The sequence below is a fragment of the Carlito syrichta genome, unplaced genomic scaffold (genome assembly GCF_000164805.1).
Source record: "Carlito syrichta isolate Samal-C Ts95f unplaced genomic scaffold, Tarsius_syrichta-2.0.1 Scaffold307277, whole genome shotgun sequence".
Taxonomy (NCBI): Eukaryota; Metazoa; Chordata; class Mammalia; order Primates; family Tarsiidae; genus Carlito; species Carlito syrichta.
The window spans coordinates 28,450-49,028 of record NW_007251373.1 but is presented as its reverse complement, the minus strand read 5'-3'; the positions used below and the strand labels follow the sequence as shown (position 1 = coordinate 49,028).

Below are 20,579 nucleotides of genomic sequence, written 5' to 3'. Positions count from 1 at the left end.
AATCAAAACAGTGTGGCACTGTCATAAAGACAGATGATGAAATAGAAAAAGGAACCAGAAATAAACCCTTGTGTATATTGCCAAATGATCTTTGACAAGAGTGCCAAGACTACTCAATGGGGAAAGAGCTCTTTAACAAACGGTTTTGAGAAAATTGAATCATCCACATGCAAAAGAATGAAGTTGATCCCTTATCTTACACCATATACAAAAATTAATTTAAAATGAATTAAAGTCCTAAAGCGTAAGACTTAAAACTATAAAACTCTTAGAAGAAAACAGGGGAAAATCTTTATGATGTTGGACTTGGCAAGGATTTCTTGGATATGACATCAAAAACACAGGCAACAAAAGTAAAAATAGATCAATGGAACCACATTAAACTTAAAAACTTTTGTGCATCAAAGGACACAATTGGCCGGGTATTGTGGTTCATGCCTATAATCCCAGCACTTTAGGAAGCCAAGGTAGAAGGATTGCTTGAAGTCAGGAATTCAAGACCAGCCTGTGCAACATAATGAGACCCCCCATCTCTACAAAATATTTACTTTTTAAAAAATTAGGCCAGGCACAGTGGCTCACACCTATAAGCCCAGCACTTTGGGAGGTCAAAGTGAGAAGATTGCCTGAGCCCATGGGTTTGAGACCAGCCTGGGAAACTTGGCAAGACCTCATCTCTACAATAAATCAAAAACTTAGCCAGGCATGGTGGTACGTGCCTGTAATTCCAGCTACTTGGAAGGCTGAGGCAGAAGGACCACCTAAGCCCAGCAGGTCAAGACTACGGTGGCCATGAGCGTGCCACTGTACTCCAGACTGGGCGACAGAGTGAGACTCCAACTCAAAAAAAAGGAAAATAACAAGTGTTGGCAAGGATGTGGAGAAACAGAACTGTGCACTGTTTTGTAACAACGGATTATATTTTTTTAAGTTGAGTTTTGAGAGTTCTTTATGTATGTTAGACACTAGTCCTTTGTCAGATATGGAATTTGCAAATGTTTTCTCCCAGTCTGTAGTCTGACTTTTTATTATCTTCATTTGAGCTTTCATAGAACAAAATTTTCAATTTTGATGAGGTTCAATATATCCATTTTTGGCGATTATATTTTTCAGTTCTATCATTTCCATTTGCTTCTTTTTAGAACTTTTATTTCTTTGAGACTTTCCATGTTTTCATTTGTTTTAAGAAAATTTGTGTGATTGCTGAGGCATTTTTACGGTGGCTGCTTTCAAATTCTTGTTGGATAATTTCAACATCTGATTAATCTCCATGTTGGAGTGACTCTTTTTTTCCATGCAGTTGTGATTTTCAATTCTTGGTATGAAAATGATCTTTGGTTGCATCCTAAACATTTTGTTCATCATGTTTAGAGAATTCTGGCCCTATTTAAATCCTGTATTTTAGCATGCAGTCTCCTGCCTAGGTTTAGCACACGGGTCCTAGCCTACATTAGTGGATTTCCACGAAAGCTTAATTTTCAGAGTTCTTGCTGTTTGCTTGGTTTATCTGGCACTGCCAAGGCTCCTGCTGGTCCCTGCTGGTGCTACCTGAAGGAATGGAACATGTTCCCCCAGGTGCGGACTGTAGGCTTCAGCCTGGGGGTATGGGCCTCTCTTGGTGGCGGAAGTAAGTCTGCGGTTCCCTGGGAGGAAGAGGCTTCCCATGCTTGGCTGCGTGTTGTGAGAGGGTCCCCAGCTGCCGCCAGTGAATGTGGGTGGGTGAAGGCAGTCTTAGGCTCCCGGGGACAAAGAGGCTTCCAAGGCCACATCACTTATTATTTCCGCAGAAAACTCCTGCACTAAATCAAAAATTAGTCTGATTTATGCCAGCGAGCCATCTAGTTATCACTCAGCAGGGAAGAAGCCTCAGGCCCAGTGTAGGTGAGCACTTCCCCTGGCCACTTATTGTTAGTGGTCTCCTGTTGGTCCCCAGCTAGATGCTGAACTTTCCTGGTCATGCACCATGGACAACCAGTCAACCCTAGGAGAAATGAGCCACCGGAACCACCTTCTGTTGCTTGGTTGCAGGTCAGAATGTACCGAGACTGGGTCACCTTCTTCATCTGGGTAGGAGGACACAGGACACCCTGCAGCCATGCTGTTCCCCCAGTCCTGGCGCCCCAAACCAATTCACCTTCTTACTAAATCTCAGAGCTCTCCTCTGTTTGCCTCTCGCATTCCCAGGATTGACAGTTGTACTCAGCAGGGAAAAGTAAGGAGAAATAGGTTCATACTCCCTTATTGGATAAGAAGTCCCAAAAGATGTTTTAAATCTTGTGATCAGAGGGACGGAGGAAGGAAAGGAAAAAACTAAATAAATGTTGTGATCATATTTTTTTTTTGAGCTGGAGTCTCACTCTGTCGCCTAGACTGGAGAGCGTGGCACGCTCCCGGCCGCCGCAGCCTTGACCTGCTGGGCTTCTGCGATCCTTCCGCCTCAGCCTTCCAAGTAGCCAGAACTACAGGTGCGCGCTACCACGTCCGACTAATTTTTGATTTATTGTAGAGACGAGGTCTCGCCAAATTGCTCGGGTGGGTCTCGAACCCGCGGGCTCAGGCAATCCACTCGTCTCAGGCTCCCAAAGTGCTGGGATTACAGGCTGAGCCACCGAGCCCAATTGTGATCACTTTTTACTACTACTATAATTTCACCAAAGAAGGAAAATTTAAATCCTTTGTTCTTATCTTTGCCAAATGGAAACACACACATACAAACACACACATAGCTTTTACTTGGCAAATGTACAAAGAAATATCAGACACCACTGTATTCTAGTATCCACTGTATGTCTGTATTCCAGTCAGAATTAACACAATAGGATAAATGAAAAAGGTCCCCTCAAATAATAAAATGCACATGCAGCAAATATACCTAACAGTGATGACCTTTAAAAAATTAGCCTCCTAGACTTCAACTGAATAAAATAATCTCTATTTTATTTTAATTTTATCTCTAACAGGCACAGAACTGTGCGAAGAATAAACTACGAGGCTTAGTATATCTGGTACGTTTAAATTCTTTTTCTCAGCCGGGCTCGGTGGCTCAGCCTGTAATCCTGCACCTTGGGAGGCTGAGGTGAGTGGATTGCCTGGGCAACTTGGTGAGACCTCATCTCTACAATGAATCAAAAAAATTAGCCGGATGTGGTAGTGCGCACCTGTAGTTCCAGCTACTTGGAAGGCTGAGGCGGAAGGATCGCTGGAGCCCAGCAGGTTGAGGCTGTGGTGGCCAGGAGCGGCCACTGCACTCCAGTCTGGGCGACAGAGTGAGAGTCCAACTCAAAAAAAAAAAAAAAATTCTTTTTCTCAGTAAGGCTCAGAAAAGTACAAAAAGCAGCCACTAGAGGGCAGGAGACACAAACACTGCTCTATAGCCAGACCTTGCTAGGCACCATCTCCATGCCAAGACTCAAAGAGCAGATGCCAGGTATCACTGGCTAAAAACAAGGAATATTATTTTAACCAATTTTCCTTCAAACTCTACTTTTAAAATGGTGTTGGCCCATGAGAACCTTCCCTATCTTATTTATACTGTGCTTAATGTTCACTAATGTTTTCCAAGAGCTCTCTGTAAAGGAAAAATATGAACAGAACAACTACTAATACATTGTTAAGAAATAGAGGTGGGCCGGGCATGGTGGTTCAGGCCTATAATCCCAGCCAAGGTGAGAGGGCTGCCTGAGTCCACGGTTTTAAGACCAGCCTGGGCAACTTGGTGAGATCTCATCTCTACAATTTAAAAAAAAAAAAATTAGCTGGACATGGTGGCGTGTGCCTATAGTTCCAGCTACTTGTAGGTTGCAGTGGCCATGAGTGTGCCACTGCACTCCAGCCTGGGCAACACAGTGAGACTCTAACTCAAAAAAAGAAAAAGGGGTGCATGTGTTTGTTTATTTCTTCTAAGTTACTTAAATTTGGCACTCGATTGTAGTATTCTGTAAGTAGGAGAAAACATTGCTATAATGTGATAGCATTGTATTGTAACATTGATAACAACTGTATTGGAATACAGTTTTCTTAAGAAAATAGCTTTAAAAGAAACCTTTAGAGGTATTCTGGAAGCCATAAACGCATACACTGTTATTACAGAAATATTTGCTGAATAAATAACTCCACTAGAAGCATACTTTCTTCATGATGGGGAAACACAGGGATAATAGTCTATTCTCAGTAGTAGTATATCTCCTCATGGCTGTTCATTTCTTTATTGTTTTCTTTTCAAGAAAAAAAGTCAAGCTTTTGAGAAAGACTAGTTTGGGCTAGTCTGAAGACTGCCAAACAAGAGTTAAGCAAATCTGCAGGGCTTATGCAAGAATATATGCTTTCTAACTTACAAGATTTCTCTTATTGTTGTGCACATAAGACCAAGCACACAAGCCAAGCATGGTGGCTTACACCTGTAATCCCAATACTTTGGCAGGTGGAGGCAAGAGGATTACCTGAGTTCAGGGGTTCAAGATCAGCCTGAAGAACATGGTGAGATCTCACCTCTACAATAAATCAAAAATAAGTCAGGCATGGTGGCACATGTCTGTGGTTCCAGCTACTTGGAAGGCTGAGGTGGAAAGATTACTTGAGTCCAGCAGGTCAAGGCTGCAGTGGCTGTGAGTGTGCCATTGCACTCCAGCCTCAGTGACAGAGTAAGACTCCAACTCAAAAAAAAAAAAAAAAAAAAAAAAAGATCAAGCACACCTTAAATTTAATGATAAAGTTACAAACTGGTGAGCAAGGCACTGTGATAAATACTTTGACATTTGATAATATTTTTAAACTTTATCAGGTCTCACTTATATGTTTTCACCTATTTGTTCACCAGTCTTTACTGAGCACCTACTATGTGACAGGCACTGACCCTTATTTTCTACTCTTATGCCAGGCTCTAGGTGGTCTAGGCATAGCAGGTGACAGCTGCAGGCATCATGTGGATTAGACTAGGTAGACAGCAAAACAGGAAGTCAAAACCAGGGGATACAGAAATGAATAAAGAAGCCCTTACCCTAACAAGTTATGTTCTAATAAGCTGGGGTTTTGTAACTTCAAGCATGTTATTAGCAAAACCCAGCTATCAAAACCTCCAGGGAGCTCAAGGGTTGGTCAAAGGCAGCCACTCAGCAGACAAAGAGCAACTTCAAGGGCAAAGATCCAAGAAAGAGAAGAGTTCTGGAACCAGATGAAAACATTTCTCCTAGGTAGAAAAAATAATCAAGTTTCATTTATTTCAGCAAATAGAGTAAAAATTCCTGCATTGTTTTCTTCTCTGGGTTTTAACATAAAAAGGTAGATCTTCCCTGGTATGGGAAAGTTAACTGAGAGGTCAATGTCTTCTCTCCAATTAGTTTGCAGGTAGTTTGGGCCTCTTTGGAAGGAGAGCTCACTTGACAGTGGACACAATGCTGGTCCTAGGATTGGGAGTCATGGTCACCCAGAGAGGGTACTGATATCCATTTAAAGATATTCAGAGTTAGCAGAAAGATGCTAGTGGAGACCTTGAGGTAATGTTAATTTTTTTTTTTTTTGAATTGGGGTTTCACTCTATTTCGCAGGCTAAAGTGCAGTGGACAATCACAGCTCACTGCAGCCTCAACTTCCTGGGCTCAGGTTATCTTTCTGCCTCCGCCTCCCAAGTAGCTGGGACTACAGGTGTATGTCACCAAGCCCAGTTAATTTTTCTTATTTTTTTGTAAAGATGACATCTTGCTATTTTGCCCAAGCTAGTCTTGAACCACTGAGCTCAAGTAATCCGCCTGCCTCGGCCTCCCAATGTGCTGTGATTACAGGTGTGAGCCATGGTGCCCCACTGGCAACTGCAAATATTTAAGGCTTAAAAATTAATATATGGCACTTAATCATACCTAAGTGTTGTACTTTTTAAAGTCAGCCTGACCCAGGTCTGAGTCTCTACCATTCTGTGGGTAACATTAATATGCAGTCAGCCTCTCTAAGGCCTTGTTTCCTCGTGAGTAACATGGAGATGGTCACAGAATTTACCGCATGGAGGTGACTATGAGAATCAGAAGGAAAAATGCATGTAAAGTGCATAGCACAGTGCCTGAAATGGAAGTGGACAATAAATGATCAATCATCAATCTTTCAGCCTGCCAGTAATTGTATATAGTCTTGTTTCATAAATACATAACAATGAATGAAACTAGTAAAAGTATTTTGACCAGTGAAATCGAGTTGTTTTCTAATAAGAATATACAGCTGAATGACAAGTCATAGATGACGCTGTACTTGGAGAAGCCACTGAGCAAAGCTATCAGGACATACCAGGAATCACTGCTGTACACCTGGACCCAGCAGATAAGCGTCCTGTGGGTGTGGCTGGCAACTGGAAATGTAGCCTATTTTTTCAACTCAGCTGGAATTTCCTTTAAAACTGTAACTGTAGGCACAGTATAGAGAAGTAAATAAGTCTCTTCTCTAGCAGGTATCCTCGAAACCCAGAAGTGAAGAGTCATAAGAGATGTCACAGATGGCAAGTAGCATTCTTAAGCTTTTTTTTGAGTCAGAGTTTCACTCTGTCGCCCAGGCTGGAGTGCAGTGGCATGCTCATGGCCACCACAGCCTCGACCTGCTGGGTTCAGGTGATTCTTTTGCCTCAGCCTTCCAAGTAGCTGGAACCACAGGCGTGTGCCACCATACCTGGCTAATTTTTGGATTTATTATAGAGGTGAGGTCTTGCCATGTTGCCCAGGCTGGTCTTGAACCCCTGAGCTCAGGCAATCCCCTCACCTCCACCTTCTTAAGTGCTGGGATTACAGGCATGAGCCACTGTGCTTGGTCTTGAGCTTTTAAAAATAATTCCATGCTTAAACTGATTTTCTCTCTAATGACTGTTTAATGTGATACACAACTTAGCAGTATATAGGCAGTTATATAGAACCATATTTTTAAATTTTTATTTATTTATTTTGAGTTGGAAGTCTCACTGTCACCCAGACTGGACTGTAATGACACACTCACAGCCACTGCAGCCTTGACCTGCTGGACCCAGGCAATCCTTCCGCTTCAGCCTTCCAAGTAGCTGAAACTACAGGCATACACCATCATGTCCGGTTAATTTTTTTTTTTTAATTGATTGTAGAGATGAGGTCTCATCAAGTTGCCCAGGCTGGTCTCAAACCTGTGAGCTCAGACAATTCTCTCACCTCGGCCTCCCAAAGTGCTGGGATTATAGGTGTGAGCCGCTGCACTGGGCCTGTTTTTTTTATTTTTTAATAAAGGGCTGGGATCAGTGGCTCAACCTGTAATCTCAGTGCTTTGGGAGGCCGAGGTGAGTGGATTGCCTGAGCCCATGGGTTCGAGACCCGCACGGGCAACTTGGTGAGACCTCATCTCTACAATAAAAAAAAAAAAAAAGGCAGGGGATAGAAAAGTCATAGTTAGACATGACTACACAGCCAGCTTGGACAACTAGCTGTTTCCAACTCTGTGAGTCTGACTCTATGCTTGCAGCTTATCTTTCATTACTTGAGCTGCACAAAAGTGCACATTGCTGTTTCCCAATGGCATCTTGCAAAGAGCTCAAAATCCCGTTCTGAGGCTGAAAATTCAGTCTAGGTAGCTGAATCTGCGTAACTAAATTCAATAGACAGTCATGGCTCACTGCAGCCTCAACTTTCTGGGCTCAGTTGATCAGCCATGCAGAATATTCCCACCTTCCAGTTAAACTCATCAGCTTGGTATCTGATGGGAAGTTATCAATTTCATTCTCAGTCATTTAACAGAGAATTGATTTAGCAATCATCATCCAAGCCGGGTGCAGTGGCTCACGCCTGTAATCCCAGCACTTTGGGAGGCCAAGGCAGGAGTACCACTTGAGCCCAGTAGTTCAAGAGCCAATGTAGGCAACATAGTGAGACCTTGTCTCTCAAAAAAAATGTAAAAATTAGCAGGGCATGGTGGTATGTATCTTTAGTCCCAAGTATTCAGGAGGTTGAGACTTGAGCCCAGGAGGTTAAGGCTATGGCAGCTGGGGTCGTGCCACTGCACTTCAGCCTAGGTGACAGAGTGAGACCACTGTCTCCTTTCCTTTTCTCTCTGTACCTTAAGGCCAGTTTAGGGGATGCTGAGTCATTAGCTGCTGGGTTGGATATCACTTAATGCACCTGTTAAAAGAAAATGTCGCTAGGCGTAGTGGCTCATGCCTGTAATCCCACCACTTTGGAAGGCAGAGGCAAGAGGATTACCTGAGCCCAGTGGTTCAAGACCAGCCTGGGCAACTTGGCAAGACTGCGTCTCTACAATAAACTAAAAAATTAGCCAAGCATGGTGGCGCATGCCTGTAGTTCCAGCCACTTGGAAGGCTAAGGCGGAAGGGTTGCCTGAGCCCAGCAGGTTGAGGCTGCAGTGGCTGTGAGCATGGCAGTTCACTCCAACCTGGGTGACAGAGTGAGATTACAGTTAAAAAAAAGAAAGAGAAAATGTCTTTAACATGATTTACATGTCTAAAACATACCCGGGCTCCTATTTAAAAACAACAACACATCCAGAATTCTACAATTATTATATAAATTCTCATTTGAGTTTTTGGATCTAAGGGTTTATAACTCATTTCTTTTGGAAATAAAATTTTATAGAATTACAAAGATATTATATAAATTACAGAAAGAAAAAAAAACACCAAACATTTATCTATTCTTCCGTATTAAATTCCCTGGGTGAAATGCCTAAATACACAAGTCATAAAATGGCCTTTGAAGTTTAGGATGTTAACAAGTCCCCAGAATAAGAATTCCCAGAATAAGATTAAGGGGGCATTCAACCACTATTTACTTTAAACTTATAGCCGTCTGCTAGGAAGGACCTTTAATCTTCAAAGGCATTATGCTTAACATTCAATCTGCTGTAAACATTCAACCAATTTCCCTGATGCTGCTTTTAGACAGAAGTTCAAGTTTGAGGAAAGGGCTGAGATTTCCCACATTCGTACTGTAACATGTAAATGACTTCAGAGGAACGCCTTGTCCTGTACAAAAGCATCCTGCCTTGGGTGCTCTCCAGGGCAAAGGTCCCATGGGGCATGGATGAGATATGCCACAGGAGCCACCCAGAGTTTATCAAGCCACAATGGTATATATGGGACTGCACCTCCAGGAAACCTGTGCTTTTGAGAGGTTTAACCAAGATCATTTGTCACTCAGTTCAGCTGTTCCATTCTGTATTCTCCATGCTCCTCCTGAGCCCAGCAGCAAAGGAAAAAGGAAACAAGTACCCAACAGGCGAGGAGTTCAAGTTCATGACTAGTCTGCACGTGGGACTAATCAATGGATTCAATTCAGCCATCTATGGAGTGAACTGGATTTGACTAGGGAGAAGGGAGCACATTTCAGAGAGGAAACAAGGCAGTGAAGGCACTAAGCATTGGCTTCACCTGAAACAAGCCCGACAGGAGTAGCAGGCCTGTGTTCATCAGTAGTCAGACGCCAGCAGGGGCCTCTGTTCAGTTGGTGTGCACAGGCCTGGCCTTGCTAGTGGTTAAAATACTGCAATATGGCTGAATTGGTTGTTCAATATTTTGAACAAATATCCTGGACACCAGATTACAGAGTCCTGAAAATGAGGCAGTGGAGCTCTGATAGGAGCTGGCAGGAGTGTATGTGAGGACATCTCAGAGGGACTTGAACAGAGGAACAAGACAGAAAGGTGTTGCAGGAAGATGTGTTGGTAGCAGTGGGTCTTCTGGCCTCATCTCACCAAGAAGGGCAGAGGGGAGGAGGCGTGTGAAACCCATGCCTGCCTTCGGTGAGCTGGCTGGTAACTTCAGGACAGGCGGCCTCTGTTTACTTGGACATATACAGTCCCACCTTACCTGTCTTGCACATCCAGACTGAAATGATGAAGGCTTTTGAGGTTTTTCTGACTGATACTCTCAAATTCTTATCAACCCATTAGTGTTTCAGAAAGTGCTCTTAAGTATCATGTCCCTTCCACTAATACCTTCCTCCAGGGCATGAACAGTGATGTGGCAGTTAGGTACATGCGATAAGAACAGAGAAGTCTCCATTAGGTTTGGCTCCCAGGGAAGGTCATGGGCATCTGAGCAAGGGCAGGCTTGGAGGGTGGGGGTGGACCCGTGCCCGGGAATGAGGAACAATCATGAGGTGAAGAAGTGGGAAGAAACAGCCCCTTCAAAAAGCCTGGCTGGAGGTGGGTTACCTCTTCTGGGCTCAAGCAACCTCCCTTTCTTAGCCTCCCAAAGTGCTGGGATTACAGGTGTGAGCCACCATGCCCGGCCTTCTATTTACCTCTGCTTGCTTGCTCTTTTCTTTTCTTTTTTTCCTTTTTCTTTTCCCCTCCTTCGGTCCCTCCTCTCCCTCCCTCCTTCCCTTCCTCTCCCTCCTTCCTTTCCTCCTTCTTCCTTCCTCCTCCCCTTCCTTCCTTCCTTCCTTCCTTCCTTCCTTCCTTCCTTCCTTCCTTCCTTCCTTCCCTGACAGGCCCTCGCTCTGTCACCCAGGCTCGAGTACAGTGGTACAATCATAAGTCACCGCCACCTTGAACTCCTGGTCTCAAGCAATCTTTCCACCTAGGCCTCCCCAAGAGGAAGGGAGGGATCACAGGCATAAACCACCAGGCCGGCCCGTGGTATTTGTTATAAAAGTCTGAGCTGAGGAGATAGCATGGCAGTATGTTGAGCAGCCCAGCTGTTGAAGAATTGGATATCCAAGAGTCTGCTCCATGCCAAGCATGGTGACTCATGTACAACCTCGTGCATTCTCATGGTTTCTCCCACAGGGAGGTAGATGTTATTCTGTCCATTTTAAGAGGCTAGGTAGGTGCCTTGCCTGAGTCAAACCACAGAGAAAAAAACTGAACCAGAATTCCAACCAGTCTGACCAGCACAACCACACTTATTCCACGCAAAATGGGTGTCAACATTTGAGGACTGCTTGCCATGCTTAGATTTTTATAGGTGGTTCTAAAAGAACCTTTCTGGTATAAAATGTCTAAATTTTTTTTTAAACCAGTCTCAGTCTGTTGACCAGGAATAATCATGGCCACTGCAGTTTCCAGCTGCTAAGCTCAGGCAATGCCTCTACTTCAGCCTTTCAAGTAGCTGGTACCACAGGTACATACCACCATGCCCCATTAATTTTTTTTTTTAATTATTATTGTAGAGATAAGGTCTCACCAAGTTGCTGAGGCTGGTCTCAAACCCCTGGGCTCAAGCAATCCTCGAGCCTCTGCCTCCCAAAGTGCTGGGATTACAGGCATGAGCCACCATGCTCAGCTAAAATGTCTAGATTTTTAACAAATACTCCCACATAAATATTTCAACATGCTTCTTATTTTTAGAACTGTCAAACAAATTCCAATTAGTAATGGTTGCTTTTCTGTGGATTATTCAACCAACAGGCAATACAAAGTAAAAACCAAGTCCACACTGAGTTCCCTGAAGAATAGAGCCATAGGCTGGGCACGGTGACTCAGCCTGTAATCCCAGGAATTTGGGAGGCCAAGGCAAGAGGATTGCCTGAGCCTGGGGATTCAAGACCAGCCTGGGCAACTTGGTGAGACCTCGTCTCTACAATAAATCACAAAAATTAGCCAGGTATAATGGCACGCATCTGTAGTTCCAGCTACTTGAAAGGCCGAGGCAAAAGGATTACCTGAGCCCAGCAGGTTGAGTTTGTGGTGGCCATGAGTATGCCACTGCACTCCAGCCTGGGCATCAGAGTGAGACTCCGACTCAGAAAAAAGAAAAGAATAGAGTCATTGCCCTGAAGTATTTCTTTCTTTTTCTTTTTTATTTTTTTGAGTTGGAGTTTCACTCTGTCATCCAGGCTGGAGTGCAATGGCACGCTCACGGCCTTAACCTGCTGGGCTCAGGTGATCCACCACAACCTTCCAAGTAGCTGGAACTACAAGGCACACACTACCAAGCCCAGCCAATCTTTTGATTTATTGTAGAAACGAGGTCTCACCAAGTTGCCAGGCTTGTCTTGAACCCCTGGGCTCAGGCAATCCTCTCACCTCTGCTTCCCAACGTGCTGGGATTACAGGCTTGAGTCATCGCACCCAGCGCACCTGAAGTATTTCAGCGGGCCAACACATCTACAATTCTGTTCAATTCCACCCATTCACTCCTTCTAGGAAATACTGTTGGTAACCAGAGACGATAAACAAAATCAGTTTTAGAGATAGAAAGTAATACAGAGGCAGCAGGATCAGGGGAAAAGAAGGAAGGTTAACTGAACTAAGAAGTTAAGTCTAGAAAAGGGTAAGGAATGAGCTAACTGTTGATCAGAAAATCAAAAAGGAGAGTTACTGATTCTGATTGTTCTGTGTGCTAAAAATCAAAACAGAATCACAAAAGACTTTCAAAATTGTTTTGTTTTTTTTTTTCACAAAATTCTTGAAGACAGTGACAGGTACACAACCTACCTACAGCTATCACTGAATTCATTCACATACAACCCGAGTTACCTCTAAATATATATATTTGAATTTCTTAATATTAACAACATTGAGTGAGCCCTCGCAGATGGCAAACACCGTAAGAACTTTACATTGTTCCTTGAGTTAAACCTAACTCCATAAGGCAAGCATTCTGATCACCATTTTGTAGATGACTAGAGCTCAGGGGTGTTAAGAAACATGCCCCAAGTCACACAGTCAGGAAGTGGCACCGCTGAATTTTGAATCTAGGTCTGTGGGCCTCCAGACTCAGATCAGGTAATTAACGGGAAAGAAATGGGCTTTACCACTAAAGATGGCCACTAACCACATCAGGGAATTACCACTAGACTTAAATAGCCTTTCTGGCAGTTTAGTCAGGACAACTTGCAAAAAAGTTGTAACTTAAATCCAGAGCATACATCATAATAGGAATACTAAAGTCTCTGTTTTTATTACCCATAACATATAAGAGGCCCACATTGTTATTATCTGGAGTTTTTAAAGCACAAAACAAAAAAATAATTCCACTCTTTCCTTGTTGAACCAAGTGTTCCCCTGTTTCTGTAGATCAGAAAGGGGCCCAAGGAAGAAAAAAACAAAACTCCAGGAAGCAGCTCCTCTTTGCTGCTATGCCAGGGACTGTCCTTTGAAGTCTCTCCCCACAGCTTTGCTTGGGTAAGATGTTTTTCTACCTAAGACAATGAATCACTCTCCTCTGCTTTTGGAAGAGAGAGAAACAAACGATCACATACCTGTATATCTGCTAGGGTTTTTTTTTTTTTGGTTTCTGTTTTTTAAAGTTAGTTTGTTTTAAACTCTGCTTATTACCTGGATCCACATCAGAAGAGGAAGGAAAAGAATGGAATTCCACAGAACTAAAAGCCTCGCTGTTGGCCTCCTGGCTGGGTCTTTGCAGGACATAATCTCTCAGGTCACTCACTGATGGCAGTTCCAAAACACTGCTGTCCTCTGACAGGCTACCTGGTGTGGATTCCCAGTCCGCCATAGACCTGCCTTGAAAAAATAAAACAATTCAGTACAAAAGGCACTACATAGTAGGAGCCTTCATTACAACCATAGCTTGAAGTCTCTTAAAGATTAACAACAGGGCTGGGCATGGTGACTCACACTTGTAATCCCAGTACTTTGGAAGGTCGAGGCTAGAGAATTGCTTAAGCCTAGGAGTTCGAAACCAGCCAGGGCAACATAGCAAGCCCTCATCTCTAGAAAATAAAAAAAAAGTAGCCAGGCGTGGTGATGAGCTCCAGTAGTGCCAGCTACTCAGAAGGCTGAGGTAGAAGAATTGCCTGAGCACGAGAAGTTGAGGCTGCAGTGAGCCATGATTGTGCCACTGTACTCTAGCCTGGTGACAGAGTGAGACTCTGACTAAAAAAGAGATCAACAACAGTAATATCAACAGTAATAATAATAAAAAACAAAAATAAACAGAATGAACAGTTGATGTTTTACAACATTCTGACTAGTGTGATGAAGGCTCTTGCTGTCCTGCTCCATGGATCATCCCTCTGTCCAGGTGTCTATACTATAGATGAGCCCGCCCCTTACTCACTTAGTGGCTGTCTGGGTCATTAGATTAATTGTCACAGTACTGTAGTGCTTATGTTCAAGTCACCCTCATTTTATTTACTAGAGTCCCCAAAACACTAGAGTCGTGATGCTAGCAATTCGGATATGGCAAAGAAAAGCTGTAAAGTACTTCCTTTAAGTGAAAAGGTAAAAGTTCCAACTAAATAAGAAAAGAAAAAAAAAATTGTATTCTGGGTTGCTAAGATCGATCATAATAATGAATCTTCTAACCATAAAATTGTGAAGAAGGAAAAAGAATTTTATGCTAGTTTTGCTATCACACCTCAGACTATAAAAGTTATGGTCACAGTACGTGATACATGCTTAGTTAGATGAAAATGCCCAAGGATGGAGGATGTGAACAGAAGTGTTCCCACTGATGGCAATGTGTTATAACCAGAAAGCCTTGAGCCTGTATGAAGACTTCAGCAAGGAACATTCCGAAGTGAGTACCACAAGGCCATTTACTGCAAGTAAGGGATGGTTACACAGATTTAGGAACAGGCTGGACTGAAAAATATAAACATTACTAGAGAGGCTGCATTTGCCAATGAAAAAGCTGTGGCCAGATTTTCAGCAGAGTAGAAGACGTTAATTAAGGAGAAAAGGTACCATGCAAAGTAAGTCTTCAATTGCAATGAAAACAGATTCTTCTGGAAAAAGCACAACAGAGCCCGCACTCATATAAGTGAGGCACAAGGTATGAGCCAAAGGAGGCACGAGGGCACAAGACATGAAAGACAGATGGTCTCTGGTACTGTGTGGTAACACTGCAGGCCACATGATAAAGCCAGTGTAGCACACAGAGTGAAGAACCCACGTGCTCTCAAAAACAAAAACAATATGGCCATATTCGGGCAACATCATCAGAAAGTGTGGGGACAACCATCTTATTTATGGAATGATTCCACCAACACTGCATCCCAGAACTGAAAACACACTTGGGAGAGGAAGGGTTGGAATTTAAAGACCTATCAGTCATAGACAGTGTACCTGAATCTGTTTGCTGTGGAGATGAAAATGTCGAGGTTGTAGTCTTACCTCCAAATACAATCTCATTGCTTCAGCCCCTTGACCATCATTTGGCTTATCAAGACCACACCCACCCACCTGGTATTTTATCGCATTTGATCAGCAATTGATGCAGAGGTTAATCTGACATAATGCAGTGCTAGAAATCATTCACTATTGCTGCAAACTGTAATGGATGAATTAAAACCAGAAACCATAAATGCCTGCTGAAAGAACATATGTGGTGAAGTCATAAATGACTTTAAAAGCCTCCCAGAGGCCAGGCACAGTGGCTCGCGCCTATAATAATACTAGTACTTTGGGAGGCCAAGGCAGGAGAATCACTTGAGGTCAGGGGTTCAAGACCAGCCTGGACAGCATAGCAAGTCCTCTTCTCTACAAGAAATCAAAAAAATTAGCAAGGGATGGTGATGCCTGCCTGTAGTCCCAGCTACTCGGGAGGCTGAGGTGGAAGGATCACCTAAGCCCAAGAGGTCAAGCCTGCAGTGAGCTGTGATCATGCCACTACACTCTAGTCTGAGTGACAGAGAGCCCAACTCATACACACACACAAAATCTTCCCATGATTGATGGAGATGTTAGAAAAATCATTCATGCAGCAAAACATGTTGGTAGAGAAGGATTTGAGGACCTGCTTGATGAGGAAGTGATGCTTGATGAAGTTATCTACAGAGGAAGAGGAAGAAAAAGAAATGGAAGCAGAACCAGCAATGTGGTTTGCTGAATTGTTCTGAATTGTACTGACATTAAAATTGCTGGGCATGGTGGCTCACACCTGCAAGCCCAGTACTTTAGGAGGCAGAGACAAGAGGATTGCCTGAGCTCAGTGGTTCAAGATCAGCCTGAGCAACATGGCGAGACCTCATCTCTACAATAAATAAATTAAAAATTAGCTGGGTGTGGTGGTCCACACCTGTGGTTCCAGCTACTTGGAAGGCTGAGGCAGAATAATCACCTGAGCCCAGCAGGTCGAGGCTGCGGTGGCCTGGGTGATAGGGACTCTGACTCAAAGTAATAATCATAATCATAATAATCCCAGCTAAAAAATAAGCTGCAGGAAAAGCACCCTCTCTCCCATGAAATACTGAGCAACTCTATATTTCAAGAGTTCCAAGAACATTTAATGAGAAGGGGAAATGTTCATGATATATGAACTATAAGAAGGTTTTATCCAAATTTTATAAAATAAAAGTTCGTGTATAGACTATGTCTGTGGAAAATATAGAGACATAAAACTAGGGAGGAAAAATGTCTGGAAAGGTATAACCCAAATTTATGACAGTGGTTATGGGGATAGTGTGATTATAGGCGACTTGCCTTTTCCTCTATGGACAACTCAAACATGGATTCAGTTATTTAACAGGCCAGGTCTGGTACCAGGCACTGGGAACACAGGTGAATGTCATAGACTCTTTTCTCCCTATTTGGGGTGATCAAACACACAGACATATCATGTTTTTTTTGTTTGTTTGTTTTGAGTTGGAGTCTCACTCTGTCACCCAGACTGGAGTGCAGTGGCCGCTCCCAGCCACCGCGGCCTCGACCTGCTGGGCTCTGGCGATCCTTCCGCCTCAACCTTCCGAGTAGCCGGAATTACAGGCATACGCTACCATGCCCGGCTGATTTTTTGATTTATTGTAGGGATGAGGTCTCGCCAAGTTGCCCAGGTGGGTCTCGAACCCGCGGGCTCAGGCAATCCACTCACCTCAGCCTCCCAAAGCACGGGATTACAGGCTGAGCCACCGAGCCCGGCTCAGACATATGTTAACACAGTGAGTCAAGACAGAAGAGTCCGGAAAAGGCTGTCCCCATGCATGGGCAGGCCAGGCCAGCCATAGCCAGAGGAAAGCGTGAGTGTGAGTAGAATCGGCTTGGACAACCAAGTGACATGGGGTGTCAGAGGTTTAAAGTGAGTGTCAAGGATCGGTCACAAAATGAGTAACTAGGGAAGGACAAACTGTCATCTCAGCTGGATGGCCGTGATGCTCTTCCCCCATACACGCCTTTGGGAGGAATAACAGGGGCAGGCTGTTGTCAGCGGCATAGATACAAAAACTGGAGCTGAGCTCTGGAGACCTTGAAGGTGGCTCCCTGCATTCAGTTCTTGGATAATTCTTACTGAGAACTAGGTATTCCCTACCCCTCTGGGGTCTGTGTCTAATTGTAGGGTGCTAGATTCTCAACTGCAGGGCTCTATGCAGTGAAATAACTCTACGAAATAACCGTGGGGCTGGGGAGATCCTTGACCCTCGGCTACACTCTGCTTAAGTTGCAGTCATCAGTGAATCTTACTATAGTTGGCATCAGCCGTTATGAGTGCCATGGGGCACCACGTACCATGAGGAGGCATTACATAGTCAGATTTGCAGATTTGATGGCTGGGTAGCAGGTAGATTTGCAGAATGTAAGCCTGGCAGCAGGCAGTTTCATGAACAACAAGAATCCATTCACCTGTAGTGGTCTGAGTGAAAGAGGAAGAGCCTATGAACTAGGTCAGGGCCCTGCAGGTCAAGAGTAGATTAAGAGTGATTAAGAACAGATTTAGGTCGTGATGACATGGAGCAGACCACCACCCAATCACCTTAACAACCTTCTCCCATCAAAGGGAAGGACTCAACCACAAGCAGTCATTCGCCATTGCCTTACTAGGACTCTGGTGTGGCCATGTGCTCTTTGAGGCATGGCTGTCACCACGTTCCCTGGCTTTGGCCTCCTTCCTACCTTGGGGAAGTGAATCTTCTCTTTCTTTCTTTCTCTCTCTCTCTTTCTTTCTCATTTACTTTGTAAATAAACTATATTTTCTAAACTAAAAAAAAGAAGAGATTTAGGAACTAAAATTAGAGTAGAACTTAATAACTGAATGGAGAAAGGCATTAAAGAGGAGATGAGGCCAGGCACAATGACTCAAGCCTGTAATCCCAGCACTTTGGGAGGCTGAGGCAAGAGAATTGCCTGAGCTCAGGGGTTCAAGACAAACCTGGGCAACTTGGTGAGACCTCATCTCTACAATAAATCAAAAAATTAGCTGGGCATGGTGGCGTGTGCCTATAGTTCCAGTTACTTGGAAGGCTGAGGCAGAAGTAACACCTGAACCCAGCAGGTTGAGGCTGTGGTGGTTGTGAGCATGCCACTGCACTTCAGCCTGGGTGACAGAGTGAGACTCCAACTAAAAAAAATAAAAGAGGAGATGAGAGTCAACAACAACAACAAAAAAACAGGTTCAGAGACAAAAGATATAGATTTGGGAGGAGGCAATATTCCAAATTATGGAATCCTATACAGCTGTTAAAATGACAATCAGAGCTTGAAAGATCTCTAAGACAAGTTTGAATGAAAGAAGTACTTTTAGAATAACATGAGCAGTAAAATAATAAGTGGAGCTCCCAAGTATTGAGTGCTTGTTAGAAAATAGCACTGAGGCCGGGCACGGTGGTGGCTCACACCTATAATCCCAGCACTTTGGGAGGCCGAGGTGAGAGGATTGCCTGAGCCCAAGGGTTCAAGACCAGCCTGGGCAACTTGGTGAGACCTCATCTCCACAATAAATCAAAAAAAGAAAATAGCGCTGAGACAGGTAATCCTATCATTTTACCCTAATTTACAGCCAGAGAGAAGTAAAGTAACTTGCCCAAGGAAACACATCTAGAAAGTAGCCAAGCTAGGATGAACCCAGCTCAAAGTCTCCTGTGTCTGTACAGCCTCGATGCTGCAGCCTAAGCTGCCACCTGATTAGGCAAAGATAGGAAGTATATAAAAACAAATCAGCAATGACGCCAGGCAAGACACTTCTTGTTTGAGGACACCCAGTCACATGATGTTGTGCACATTCCCTCAGGCAGAGCATGAGCCAAGATATCAGCTGACTGCTCTTGAAAGAAGCAGAGCGATCAAGGTTCTCAAAGAAGCAAGAACATCCTGTCATTTCACACGGTCTGTAGGAGCCAACCAGCCTGAAGTTTCAGCAAACACCTCTACAACAGCCATCTCTGACTCTCCCTTCTCCCTGCACGTTACCTAACACTGCTCTGGAGGCCTCCAGGAGGGAACAGACAGGTCCATGAGCCATAATGGCATGGCCTGCCTACATGCCTGCCTGCAACAGTGCCTTGAAATCAGCCATCAGCTGAGGAATCATCAGTGATATAAAATGAAATGAATTCTTTTTGAAAACAGTGCCGGGCACAGTGACTCATGCTTATAATCCTAGCACTTTGGGAGGCCGAGGTGAGAGGATTGCCCAAGTCCATGTGTTCAAGTCCAGCCTGGACAACTTGGCGAGACCTCATCTCTACAATAAATCAAAAATTAGCCAGGCATGGTGGCGCACACCTGTAGTTCCAGCTACTTGGAAGGCTGTGGCAGAAGGATCACCTGAGCCCAGCAGGTTGAGGCTGTGGTGGCCATGATCATACCACTTTACTCCAGCCTGGGCGACAGAGTGAGACTCTGACTCAGAAAAAAGAAAAACAAAACAAAATAGTACATTGATTGATGTGACATTTATCTTTTCCTTCTTTATGGAATCACTTTTTTTTTTTCTGAGTTGGAGTCTCACTCTGTCACCCAGTCTGGAGTGCAGTGGCACGCTCACGGCAACTGCAGCCTCAATCTGCTGGGCTCAGGTGATCCTTCCGCCTCAGCCTCCCAAGTAGCTGGAACTACAAGCATGCACCCCCACACCAGTCTTTTTAAAATTTATTGTAGACATGAGGTCTTGCCATGTTGCCCAGGCTGGTCTCAAACCTGTGGACTCAGACAATCCTCTCACCTCCGCCTCCCAAAGTGTTGGGATTATAGGCATGAGCCACTGCACCCAGCTCACTCTAAATTCTTACAAACCCACAAATAAAGTCAGTCAAGGTCCACATACAAGAAGTGATTTAACTTCATTTTCTTTTGTAAATTAAGCACGTCCCTCCAAATATCTTACATGAAAAATTTCAAACATACAGAAAAGTGGAAAGCATTATACAATGAACACCCATATAGCTACAATTAACATTTTACTAGGATTTTCTTCACCACACAACTATCCAACTATCCAACTCTCTATTCATCCTTCAATCTATCTTGGATTTTTAATACATATTTCCACTTAAATCTTAATATACTAAAGGTTTCTGAGCTGGGGTGTGACATGATCAATTTGCATTTTTAAACACTTACTTTGAGAGCCGAAGGAAGCACAAACTGGAGGACCCTGCACATCTCTGAAGTAAAGAGAACAGGTTTGGCCGGGCTCAGTGGCTCAGCCTGTAATCCCAGCACTTTGGAAGGCTGAGGTGAGTGGATTGCCTGAGGCTGCGGGTTTGAGACCCGCAACTTGGCAAGACCTCATCTCTACAATAAATCAAAAATCAGCCGGGCATGCTAGCGCGCACCTGTAGTTCCAGCTATTGGAAGGCTGAGGCGGAAGGATCTCCGAAGCCCAGCAGGTCGAAGCTGCAGGCCGCTCCTGGCCACTGCACTCCAGTCTGGGTGACAGAGTGAAACTTCAACTCGAAAAAAAAAAAGAACAGGTTTGAACCCCTGCTGTCACCTTGGGCAAGTCACTTAAC

General features: G+C 44.0%; 1 protein-coding gene across 2 annotated transcripts in view; it reads right to left on the bottom strand.

Moving 5' to 3' along the window:
• The window catches only part of CUNH20orf196 (chromosome unknown C20orf196 homolog), a 95,340-nt gene extending 81,926 nt beyond the window's left edge, over positions 1-13,414 (bottom strand). Inside the window, exons 1-3 of one of the 2 annotated variants that reach the window (XR_002482324.1) lie at positions 13,231-13,408; positions 13,043-13,120; positions 11,430-11,434 (exon numbers count right to left, since the gene is read on the bottom strand). Coding sequence is in view for 1 of the 2 variants with exons in the window: in XM_008064306.2 (XP_008062497.1) it covers positions 13,231-13,408 (178 nt within the window). In the remaining variant the exon portion in view is untranslated. Of the gene's footprint in view, positions 1-11,429; positions 11,435-13,042; positions 13,121-13,230 lie in introns of both variants that reach the window. The other variant, XM_008064306.2, reaches the window with a different exon arrangement.
• Between the last annotated feature and the right edge of the window lie 7,165 nt (positions 13,415-20,579).